Genomic DNA, 13,156 nt, shown 5'->3' with positions numbered 1-13,156 from the left:
GTTTTTTGGACAACTACTCAATGCCGATTGGGCAAACAGGAGAATAAGAGGTCCAAAAGATTAATAGCCATTATATTTCTAATGATAACTGTGTACTTAGCCAGCATCTGGCTCAGTTACTGAAAACTCAACATTTTTAAGAGGGGGAGGAAGAAAAACTATTTTCTGTTGCACTTCTTTTTACTGATATTTGTACACTCATTCACAAAAAAAGTCTGCAGAGGTATAAGGAACCATCAACTTAAAACTGGCATGCTAAGGAGTGTAGAATTGATCCAAGAGTTTTTCAACAAATTTCAAAAAACACAAAGACTTGCCCAAAGTCAGCTACACAAATGTATCCAAGCGAGCTGCCCAGACTCAGACGTAACACCCAAGTCGAGCCATCAGCAGGGCAGGCAAGCGCAAATCTTCCACAGTTCCTGAACTAACAACTCACAGCCATCCACAGTTAAACCTTCAGAATCATCACAATCAACTTCATTTTTCACGGACTTAAGTAGAACCACAGACTTTTGTGTGGAGCTGCAGAAGAAAATAGCACAGATCAGTGCTGCCCAAAACACAGAACTTGGCCTAAGAATGTACAAATTTCAGCTGACAATGCAGTGGAGTAAAAAAGTGCATTTGAGGAGACAGCCTGAAGCCTGATTTTTCCATTTTGCAATTTGGGCTATGAATTTAAAGCTTCATTTTTATGTTTAAGACTACATTGAAGAAACCTTCTTGACTATTTGCCTTGTAATTTAAAAGTGATCAATAATTATCACAGAAGAAGATCTGCAGCTACTAGGTTCACGTTCCCGATCACTACTGCAAAGCAGAAGGCCTGTAGTTCAGCTGTTACTTGGGTCTGTGCTCCTGTACTTCCTCACACACATTTTGCACATTCTGTGGACTAGACCTCTACTGCTCGAGGAGCTTGGAGAATTTTAGACTAAAATTTCTGATTCTTACCTTCTGGTTTCATGATGTGATGCAACACCTCAGAAAAAAAACAAAAAAAAGCTGTGGCTGCCCCATCCCTGGAAGTGTCCAAGATCAGGCTGGACGGGGCTAGGAGCAACCTGGTCTAGTGGAAGGTGTCCCTGCCCATGGCAGGGGGTGGAAGGAGATGGGCTTTAAGGTCCTTTCCAACCCAAACCAGTCTGTGATTCTATGAAGTATCTGCTTCTGTATTTAAGTGTATCTTTTATCTTATCCACTGTCTACACCGTGTCATGCAGAACAGAGCACAAGCATCAACACCAGGAGACAACAGAAGAATCGGTAGTGGAGTAAAGCACTTCCAGCTCCTTCATTATGCCCAGAAATTTTGGAGGTAGCTAAGCAAGGATGCAGCAAATTCAATTTACTATCTTTAGTCCTCTCAGCTCTCCTGTTTTTCATTTGTGGCATGGAAAAAGACGAGGAAAAGTAAGACCATCCACAATTCTGAAATCAAAAAAGATATTCAGTTTTGGGTTACTGACTGAACATGGCATTTCAAATGCACACAAAAGGCTTTGGGAGGAGACGTAAGCTCTCTCTGGGGGCCAACAGCAGAACCACTGGAATAAACTGAAGCCCACTGTAATTTAGTGAAGGAAATGGCGAAAATTAAAGCTGTTATGCAAGCGTAACACAGTAACAAATGAACAGTGTTAAATATGCCAATTTTCTCGACTCTTGAAAAATTCTTTGGCTAAAATCCTAAAAAAACAAGCGCTTCCATAGTAGATAAATACAGCAAGAGATGTTCAAAGACTTTATGACAGCACAAGGCCTGCATTGTACCAAAGTGATGCTCAGAAGCAGCCAAGACAAAGTGGTATGAGATACATTTGCACTCAGTATATTACAAATGGCCACTAAGCTTGTTCCAATCAAAGCTGGGTGTAAGCAATCAACTTTATCATCAAATGTCATGCTACATGCTACAGTTGATTTTATCCCATTAGCAAATTTAGGGAACAGTTTCTTCAGTCTCAGAAAAAGAGGGAGACAACCCCACATATGCTTTCCAAGTACGAAGAACAAAACATGGCAATTCTCTACTTGATCAGCAACCTTCTTTTTCAATCTCAAAACCAAAAGCATTTTTCATCACCCTACAATAATGCTGCTCTATCCAAAATATTTAGTAAGAACTAAATAGCTATATTTTTACTGTAATTTAACAAACAAATGTAATAAATCATCCACGTTTTGAAGAAAAGTAAAGAAGAAAATTCAGCTAATTTGAGCCAACTTTTGAACTGTTATCACCAACCTCTTTAGATGCTAAAAAAGCAATATGCCTAATGAGGAATTATTTGGAATCAGAATATATTTTAGAAGTAGAAGTAAATTTCATCCTTGCACAAGAATAGAAGAACCCTACCAAAACAGTTTAAATAAACAATTACAAGGATAAAGCTATTTAACAACAAATGGAACATGTGCTGTCATAAAACCTCTAGAAATGAGATAATTCACCCCACTCCCACACCAGCACTTCTCGCTCAGAAGGAGAATAAAGAAACACATTTTCATATTTAAGGCTTGGTCCTAAGTATCAAACATCACAATACTCCTCTCCTGTGCTGAACCAAGCACAACAGTGAACGTCCTTCCATCTTCCAAAGGCATTCCCATAATGAAAGCATCCTCCCTACTGGCCCTCACCAGGTAAACTCTGAGGTCTAGAAGACTAAATTCTGATTCGGATTATGTGCAGTATTTCTCTGATTCAGAAGATACTCCCACTCAATTTGACAGCTACATCTGAAAGGCACTAAAGAGAGATTAAATCTAACTTATATGTAAAATTGAAATAATTTTTTTCTGAAGAGCTACCAAGAAAAAAATGGAAGATGATTAGCAATGGCTAACAGCACTTCCTGCTCCCCCCTCTCCACAATATACACAAGAAGAAAGAGGTGACAAGATAATTAAACGTATGAGGCTGGGCTTTGAAAGATTGAGGAAATCTGTGCCAATTCACTGCTACTGCAAATAGAAAGTAGAAGCTACTCAGATCTCTAAAATTAAGGAAACTTTTCCAAGTGTCGGTACTATTTAAAACCACAGCTGAACTTGGAACCTGCAATGCAACTGCAACTTTCCTGGAATTAAAAAAATAATTACTTTCCGGAGAGAAGAAGAAGGGGGTGGAGGACATCCTAAACTGTCCGACAGAAAAACACAGTTGCCAGCCCAATGAAAAAAAAAGTTTCTTTACCACACACACACACCAACTAAGCAAAAAAGAGCAGTACTGAAGAGTTCTATCCTTGCCTTTAAATCTGTGCCCACAGGCGAGACTCCTTGCTACAGAAGTACCAGTTTCTCTGTACACATCTTTCCACAACCCAGGACAAAATAACCAAAGGCAAAAAAATGGGGAGGGGTAGCTCCACATCCTAATCTTTATAGTCATCATTGAGCTGTGGTTTCAAAAAGAAAGTGGATGTTCAGCAAACCTTACTTCAATGCCAAACAGCTGACCACACTCCTAATATCATTTTTCTGAAAGCCAAAAGGCATATTATGTCTCTTATTTTAAAATGGAGGATTTTTGTTCTTTGCTCTTCAGGAATCAGAAATACAACCTGTTTTTCCTGTCCATATGAGCTGAACTGCCCCATGCACACACTTGGAAAAACTGATGATACAAGCTATACTCTCATCTCTAACGGAGCCACCAAAGTATTTCTAAAATAAACAGCTTTTAGAACACAGGTTACAATAAATTATAATGTAATTTTTTTGTACTACTTTTTCCTAATTATTTTACAAAACACATATTTTTCCAGGTTCAATATTCTAAAATAGATCTCATGTAGGATTGTCTGTTGGTTTCTCTTCTAAATACTGTACCTTCTACACTGTGTGACATACTTTGCTACTGATTAATACAAAACCAGGAGGGAGTGGATGTGGATGTACGTGGAAACACAGAGATACAACTTTTGAAAGGCTCCACAATTTTCCAGAGCCAAAGGCTCTCTCATATTACTGAAAAAATAAAACAGAGTGTTTCTTTGGAACGGCGTGGTAGTTTGTAACAGAGGGCTCTTCAGACCTCGGTAGCAATCACACAGAAATAAAGTAGAAAATACATTTCAGTTACTGAACAGTTATACTCAGTTATATTTCAGCTTTGTTTCCTAAAGGATGGATATGTCCAATTTCCTGACAGCATCCTTTGGTAGGAAGTGGCTGTTGAAACCAAGCAGCACCAGAACAAGAATCAGCTTATGGAACAAGTTTGCTGATGTGTTTAAGATATTTAAACATTAACATATTTAAAGTATTGGAGCAAGTCCAGAGGAGGCCACAAAGTTAGTAACGGGACTGGAGCACTTCCCTTATTGAGACAGAATGACAGAGTTGGGGCTGTTCAGCCTGGAGAAGGTTGTGTGGAAACCTCGCAGCACTTTCCAGTATCTGAAAGGGTTACAGGGAAGCTGGAAAGGGACTTTTCATCAGGAACTGTAGTGATAAGACAAGGGGGAATGGATACAAACTGACAGAGAGTAGGCTTAGATTAGATACAGGGAAGAAATTCCTCCTGGTGAGGGTGGTAAGGACCTGGCACATGTTTCCCAGAGAAGCTGTGGCTGCCCCATCCCTGGAAGTGTCCAAGGCCAGGCTGGACAGAGCTTGGAGCAACCCGGGATAGTGGAAGGTGTTCCTGCTCATGGCAGTGATATTGAAATTGGCCAGATGGAAACTTTCTAACACAGTTTGAGTATTAGAAAGCAGGCTTTCTTTATGGCAGCATCGAGCACCCAAGGGGATCCTTCCTCCAACTGAGTGCTCCGAGCATCAGGTGAACAGAATTTTTATCACACACACTGATTACATATTCACGAGCGACTTCCTTGACTTTATTTTACACAGTTGCACCCCTTATTGGAAGTCCTTATATGGTTCTTTGGGGTCTGTCTTCAACATCCAGTGTCCTTTTCAGGTGGCTACTGCTCAACCCCCACTTCTGAGTAAGCACAATATCATTGTTTTGCATAACTTCTGTTTGTCAGCCTTGCAGAGCTCAGATGGCATCCTGCCTGCGTTTTGTATGACTTCTGTTTTGTCTGCTTCTCCAAGGCTACAATGTTCCCTTTGTTGATAAGAGTACAATGTTATTCTGTTCTGCTATCCTTATCAAGTGAGTAAAATGCTGTTCTGTTCTACTGTCCTTATCACCAGGGAGCTGGAACTGGATGAGCTTTAAGGCCCCTTCCAACCCAAACCATCCTATGATTCATGTTCAACTCAATACATCAACAGTTCAGAATTAAATTTGTGTATCATTAGAGATACTTTGGAAAGATGGAAGATACACAGAAAATAAATTACTGTCACACAAGGCCTTGAAAACCATGATCACCTCTTTGAATAGAAACATAAGATAGAAGAGAGGGATGGAGCAAGCAGACCCAAAAGATGAAGAAAAACCAGTAACAGTTTAGGAGACAGACCTGCTGCTGTTTAGGAACAGATCAAAAAGAACTAAGTAACACTAAAAGAAAAGGGAAATAAAAGATCACAAGAAGGTGGAAACAACTGAACTGAACTGAGAGGTTTAAAGACTTTCTATGTGCAAAGAAGCATTTTAGAGGCAATGCTAACCCACAACCATGATCATGAGCAGAGCAAATTAGAAGAAACCTGTTCCTGAAAGGGGAAGCCCACATTAAAGAGCAAAATTTCAGGACTAAAGCTAGGACAGGAATGGTCCCTGATGAACCAGGCCAGAGTAGCACATTTTCCACCACAGTTAGGCGGTGTTAATTCCTGAGCTAAAAGCTCAGGCAGTAGCTCACTCTGCAAAGAACAGCATATTTTCTAGAAGACAACTGCACAGCAAAGAACTGTTGAGGAGATAGGATCAGTTAATTAGGGTATGCCAGAAATCAGATAGATCCAAGAAAGGAAGGAAGCTTGTTTCTGCAGAGTTAGTGTCTTTACAAAGACTTACTCTTTGAAGTACATTTTGTAACATCATACACCTTGCAACTTTGCAAAGCAGCAAGCTCGGGGCACTCTCCACAAGCCCAGCTACAAAGGGCTACCAGCCAGTCAGACAAATATTTTTAAGAACCCCAGTTGGAGATATATACCATCTGCCTCCTCATATCATTGCTCTTGAGAGTCAGACCAGCAGCAGCAACCTCAGATTCGCTCCCTGTATTCAAGATTACAGGACTGCTAGCCTGAAACAAGTTCAGGAGCTTGAATATAAGTACTGAATATAAGTTTAGAGGCAATGTAAAAATACATTGTCTAATATATGTTAATTAATATTATTTCAATATGCCATTCAGCATCTATCATTAAAAATGGCAAAGACAGCAATATGCAAATAATCCTGGAGCTGTTGAGAAGATCAGCCTTCTAAAAGAGAAAGAGAAGGATGCATCAGTTCTTAAATCATTAGAATATTTATTGAATGTGTATATTACTTTCTCCAGCTTCACAGATTTCAGAGATAGAAGCATTTCTGAGGCTGACAAGTAACCACAAGCTTAATGAAATGAGCCTTCAGACCATCTGATCCAGAGAAACATGATCACAGAAAAACTGAACACAAAATTTGACCAGGGCATTCCTTATATAATTGACTTCCTCCTTTATTAACTATTTCTTAGCTCAAAGCATGCCACAAAAATACTTAATAGAATGTGTATCACCCATGAAACACACTTAAATGTGCATCACAGCACTCTCTTTCTTTCAAGTTCTAAGGCAACTTTTTGTTACGTTGTCAATCTACAAACACACTTTAAAACTGCATCAGTGCTTAGTCTCAAAATTCCACTATGCTGATCTGCAAAACAGATCTTCTCTGTTTCAATAACTGCTTAGGAAGTCAATGACTTGGCTTTCCATCACTGATTAGAATCAGAAGTTGCTGAACTTATTTCCCATGACCCACCCTGTTGCAGTGGGGATACTGCAACACGCATATACCAAACCAGGAGTCCCGTGGAAAGGAAATATATGTGGACAGACAGATTCTTGATAGCTGTTTCAGAGATGTTTATTTCTCCAGCTGCATGGCCGGAGCTCTGCTGAGGAACTGTTCCAGTCACGGGACCAAGGGTCCTTGTGCCCGCGCAGGGGAACACAAACCAACCAACAGGAACGAGGCTGAGCAGGGGCAGGGAAACCCCGTGTCTGTGCCCTCAGGGCCCCTCTCCCAGGGCTACATGGCAGGGGAGGGACCCCAACACCACCCCTTTCAGGAATCAGAGCCAACACCTCAGATATTCCCTCTTTCCTGACCCAAAATCTTAGTCTTCTACCCAACGTCTTGTGACTTGAGAAGTAGGCAAAAATGACAGGAAAATTCCAGAAAGCTACATCCTGCCTTTGAAGACCCTTCCACTGCTCTAACTGGGAGAGGAGTTTATGGCAGACAGAAGAAGAACTGCACAAGTTCTGCTACCAACTGCTGCCTCTAAAAAAGAAGCTCTGAGGAACTGCTCAGAACAATCTCAGATTTCCTTGGATAGAAACTGTCTAACAGAACTGCTGTGAAGAGGCAAAAGACTTGTCCCATCACACTTGGAAGAGGCACCTGGAAAGAGGTTCCTCCTGAAATTTTCCTAAGGACTTTTCCAACTTGAAGATGGAAAACTGGACTCTAAACATGAATATAGGATTATTAACAGAGAAAGAGCTGTCAACTCACCAAAATAAAGACTTCAAAGGTGTGCTTGCATTCTAGTGATGGGTGAGGAATAGAGAACCCAACATGTGCTAGCTAAATGGAGTAGTGAGGACTCCATGGGAGCGGCTACACTTCAGCCAATGGCCTTAAATCCAAATATTTATTCTGGATGTCCTCTCTCTGTCCTAACAATTCATGGCAGCAACTGCAAAAATAGTTTGAGCACCATAGTTGTTTACTTGCAGAATGCATTGGATACTGTCTTAGAGGAACATTAATTTCATAAATTTCAGTGCACAACAGAAGGGAATAAAATAATGAATAGAAGTCTGCCTATGAGCTGAGCTTACGTAGTTATTCAAAGAAAAGAGTTCCAATACCTAAAAGCAGCAACTGACAGCAAGAAAGACCTGCCAAGGGGAAGAAAAAACACACACGTGGCAGCCACCTCGTACTTGTAACATGAAAGCAGATGCTCCAGCTCAGAGACAAGAAGGTAGACAGGAATTAAGTGGTACTTTTAACTTTAAGGTAAAAACATCTTAATTCCAGTCACTTGTGAGTCAGCAGTGAGCATAACCTCCAAGAATAATCTGTATTTCAGTCCAGCCATATAATACCATAAAATGGTTGCTGAGGACTTTTGCCAACTGTGGCACAAGAGACCCAAACCTTTCCAACAGGACATTAGCTCTCTACAAATGCCACAGCTGTGTAAATTCCTTTCAGCAATCCTACTGGGATATACTTCAGTGAGACCTGAAGTACAGCTGCAAATTTTCAGTGTTAGAGTTTGACCCTTTTTCATTTCAAGACTACCCTGGAAAGAGACCATTTCCCACCCACATCAGACATCCATGGCGGAGGTAAGACATTTTCATCATAACATCAACAGAATCCACTTCACACTAGAGAGATCAGGGAAATGGATCCCTCAGCATGTATTTTGATGCTACATTTATTATGCATTTATCTTCAAAACATAAATTTACCATGACGACTTTGGTATCTCAGTCAAAACAAATTTCAACATATCTTCAATACATTAAGAAAATTAAGGATGATTAGGATAATGATCTGAAAAGCAACATTTTACACTTGTTATTGACAGATATCAAAACTAAAGACTCAGTTTGTAATTTCTGAAACAGAAGTCTCTTTGCATGGCCCTAAACTTACAGTTGGCTTTTTGAAAACTACTTATGTCCTAAGCAAATTGCCCTTGTCATTAAAAAAGCCCAGCCACAAATAAATTTCAGATCATTTTTTTCACTACAAAAGCAAACTATAAAGTGACACTTACTTCTCATTCAATCATCTTAAGTCTGGGTGTTAAGACTTTCCAAATAGCTTCTAAAACCCCAACAATTCTTCCTAATTAAAATTTGAATTTAAACATGATCTTTAAAAGAATACTACAAAAACATACAAACAATTTTTTTCCCCTTGGAATAGAGAGTGTAACAATTAGCTGAATGTGCATCCTTGATACGCAGGGCAGCACATTCATCAAAGGCATAACTGACAACAATACTTAGAAGAATAGCCATTAGTAAAAAATATAAAAGCTCAGAGGGATAAAGCCACTGATTAGGTGCTCTTAAAGTATTAAATGAAGATTCACAAACAAAGTCTTCCCTGGTTCGGTATAAAAATAACTGCATGTTGCAGTAGAAAATGGATGCGTTAAAAAAACAAAAAAGGAAAAACCCCAGATTTTATGTCGCACTCACAAACATTAGACATAGAAGTCTTCCTAGCATGACCTGTCTGTAAGACTATTCTGTGCTAACTTTAATAAATCTCCACAAACCAGCACACAAGTATAAATTAGTCTGCATTCTAGAACCCTGTTTCATTAAAAAAAGAAAAACAGACCATGATTTGAAAATTCTTATGTCTTCAACAAAAAAAAGCAGTCTTATTTCATCAACAATCAAGAGTCATTGAAACTACCATGAAAATTATCTCTATACTAAATTACTAATTTCTAATTAGATCTTCATTTACTACTTTGCAGTGTCATAAGTTTAGACATTTTAATACAGTGATTTACACCAGAAAAACACCTAATTAAGAGATGAGGAAAAAGAAAATTTAAAGATACATACGACCACTCAGACTCCAACTGCTCTTTGTAGACTCTCAGGACGTGAAGAGTCACAGCCAAGTTCCCAGGATCCAGCAGTTCTCTCACTCGCTCTGAATTCAGGCAGGTGAACAGGACCATGCAGCAATAGGTGACAATTTTCTCATCGCTGTATGTCAGGCACGTCCTTCAAGAGAAAATATGGAGTTAAGGGCAAGTTAAAACTGGCCGTGGAAAAACACACTAGTGGCACTGAGCTTGCTGAGTTGTCCTTTGCTGTCTTTCAGAGAACCACGAGTTTCTCACTGCCTAAGATGGATAAAAGTCACCTGCATGGAAAAATATCCAACTCATAAATGAAGGTCAAACTTCACAGGAAGTTTACAAAATTATTGCTAAATTGGAACTGCTTTTCTTATCGTAAGGTCTTCCTACATCGGGTGCTAACAAGTGGGCTCCAAAAACCCACTGAGAATGATTATCAAATTGAATGAAAGCGCCTTTGTCACCAGCTCACTATGAAGAATCTGGCTGAACACATCAACAATATTGTCATGTGTCTGCACAAAATAGTCTATGTAATACTTCCTTACACGTATGTCATCAAATCCCCAGGAAGATATTCTGGTGAGGCTGGGAGGGGGACAGAAGGATTAAAAGAGATGAAGATTAAGAAACTTTTGTAGGTTACATTTGATCCACCAGTACTGACAGATCTGCACAGCAGCAACATGAGAAAAGAAAATGCTGTGTTCTCGGAAATGAGTGTAACTACTTGAAAACATGTCTGAAATAAAGCTTATGTTTGAAGCTCGTCATTCAAAATAGTTTTCTTCCAGTTTCTGTTAAATTAAATCAATTTACTGTTAGTTTAGAACAAGCAGGTTTTTAAAGGTTCTGACTCCTGCAGTTGACTAACAAAAAACATGTACAGGATATGGTCTCAACCAGCCCATTCTCACCAAAGTTATTTTTCAGAGCTTCACGGTGCTAGCAAAGGCACAACCAGTATGTACAAAAGATTTGAATACAACCACGGAAATGACACTAGAAAAAAAACCCGCATCCATGCTTACAAGAAGAGATCTGGGAAAGCACACTTCCAAATGCTATTCTGGGAATCTCCATTTCCTGCTGCAATGTTTCCAAGAAACTGGAGACTACAACGAAGAGCTGAAAGAAATCCAGAAAATATATTAACAAGAATTCAAAGCAACACTAATGAATTTCACAAAAACTACCTACTTCAATATTCCAGATACACACTGCAGAATCCATCTCCAGGAAGCTTTAGGTTATGTAACTTCACTGCTACTGTACACAAATATTTGCATTTTCTCTTCTAATGCAAATAATTTTACTAAGTCTCTTAGAATTACACCCAAGACTTGTCTGAGTATTACACACTGGCTACTAGTGATTACAAGAACTAATTGACAGGTCCTTGCTCCTCACATTATATTCTAGTTAGCTAGACAAATCATTATAGAATTTTATGATGTGCTCAATATCTTCTACTTTCTATCCCAGAAAAATGAAAGCCAGCTCTCCAAATAGCTCTGCCTCCATTTTTGACAATTTAATATAGCTGATTTCTGCTCTTACTCCAAAGGATTTATTTCAGCCTCCTCTCAACACAGATTTAAAATACAAGAAGATGATATTTCACCACACAAGTTAATATCCTAGAGCAGCCAAAAGGTGTAAATTAATAAAAAACAATAGCATGAACCCAAAGACTTCACAAAATTAAAACACTTTTTTGTCCTTATCAACAGCTCTGAATAGCCTGGCCCTTATTAATAAGTTGGCAAAGAAACCTGAAATTGAATGTTAAAATTTAGTGCAACAGATAGTACAAACAACAGCCTAATACACATGGAGGCAGCCGGTACTGCCAGGTTCTGCAAATCTAAAATTAGGTCTCTTGCAAAGGTGCTGTGCTGCTGTGCCAGCTGGCAGCCAGATTTCCTACAGAGAAAATGTATGGGCATATGTCCTCTAGGGAACAACAAGAAAGCAAGTCTAAAAGGTGGTCACTTGGGCTTAGGGAAAAGTAACTTTTTTTTTGCCATATATATCTCTATATCTATATATCTATTTAAGCCCAAAATATGTATGTATTTTCCATAATGCATCTTGAATCATATTCTCCTCTAGTTCTTAAGATCTCTGTTCTGTCCCCCTGCACATCTGCACTGGTTTATTATTTTCTGCTCATCACCGTGCTTCCGCTTTTCCCACCCATCTGGTTCCCATTCTGCTGACTCAGGAGTTTCTGAAGGACAGCAAGCATGGGCATGCCAGCAGACATTTTATGGAAATACTTCCCTGCTAGAAAAAAATCACAAGGCTGTAAATGCTAGGAACAGGTATTATTTCCCTTGGTTACCTGTACAGCAGTAAGAAAGGTCTCCCAAAGAGACATCAGGTTGGTTGACTATATTCTAATCTTTCCCTGAAATTTGCTTGACTTTGTTCAGCTATCAATTACACCTTGGTTGTTAAAAATTAGCCTGTCCAAAAAGTTCTACAGACCAAGGAAAAAAGTTCAAGATCTTGTAAAGTTACCATTCTTACTGTAACAAAGAGGAAATGCCATGAACACGTTTACAGTACAGTAATAAATAGCTACGAATTCTCCATTAATCACACAGTAGACTCAATATTTGTGAGAGCAACCAACGCTGCCCTTGTCCAATAGTGATGTCCTGAACAAGCAAGGAAGATACAAGAAAAGGTGACAATTCTATGGATGCACCCATGGAAAAAAACCGGTTTCGTCACTAAGTGCTTGTTCTTAACCAGTAAGAGTTAACATTTTCTTTCAATTAGAGGACACAAATCAATATATGGGCAAGTGGATAATCTGTAACACAAAAGCTATTGCATCTATTCCCAACTAAGGAGAGAATGAGGATGTCTTGATAATGCAACATTTTGCCATACAAGTAATCTCACATGATGAGTCTCAGCAATTCATTTCTGTTCATAGAATCACATCTCCTGAGCACCTGAGGGAGCTGAGCAAAGCCCAGTGTCCAGGTCACACACCATATCCAGCCATCACCGATAGAAAGGCATAGATGAAGAGGCACGAACGGTGTGAAAAGCCATCGCACCACACCTAGAGTAGCTCATCACAGCACGTTCTCTGAACGACAGCACAGCAGCACCTGTATGGTTGTGTTTAAAAAACCCAAACATCTCCCCCAGAACTCCACAGGGGGTGGCTGTGGAATACACAAATGTCTCGTGCAGTGCTTCTCTCCAAAAATGACTCCAGGTAAAATGTACTAGCCTAGCACCAAGCTACCAAGGGAATTTTGATACAAGCACTGCAAATCTATACTAAGGTATTTGTACTTTAAAAAAGAAACTCCCCAAAAATCCAACTAGAGCCGTTAATTCACAGCGAGGTATGT

At 39.4% G+C, this 13,156-nt stretch overlaps 1 protein-coding gene across 4 annotated transcripts in view; it reads right to left on the bottom strand.

Moving 5' to 3' along the window:
- The window catches only part of ATXN10 (ataxin 10), a 96,890-nt gene that overhangs the window by 60,305 nt on the left and 23,429 nt on the right, over nucleotides 1–13,156 (bottom strand). For all 4 annotated transcript variants that reach the window (XM_042050688.1, XM_042050690.1, XM_042050691.1 and 1 more), the window contains 2 exons: nucleotides 10,808–10,904; nucleotides 9,754–9,918 (listed from right to left, as the gene is read on the bottom strand). In XM_042050688.1, the coding sequence (XP_041906622.1) occupies nucleotides 9,754–9,918; nucleotides 10,808–10,904 (262 nt within the window). The remainder of the gene's footprint in view (nucleotides 1–9,753; nucleotides 9,919–10,807; nucleotides 10,905–13,156) is intronic.

The sequence above is a fragment of the Corvus kubaryi genome, unplaced genomic scaffold (genome assembly GCF_017639235.1).
Source record: "Corvus kubaryi isolate FWS band 111438036 unplaced genomic scaffold, C.kubaryi_AGA036_p1.0 74, whole genome shotgun sequence".
In the NCBI taxonomy this organism is placed as follows: Eukaryota; Metazoa; Chordata; class Aves; order Passeriformes; family Corvidae; genus Corvus; species Corvus kubaryi.
This window is presented reverse-complemented; position numbering and strand designations above follow the sequence as displayed.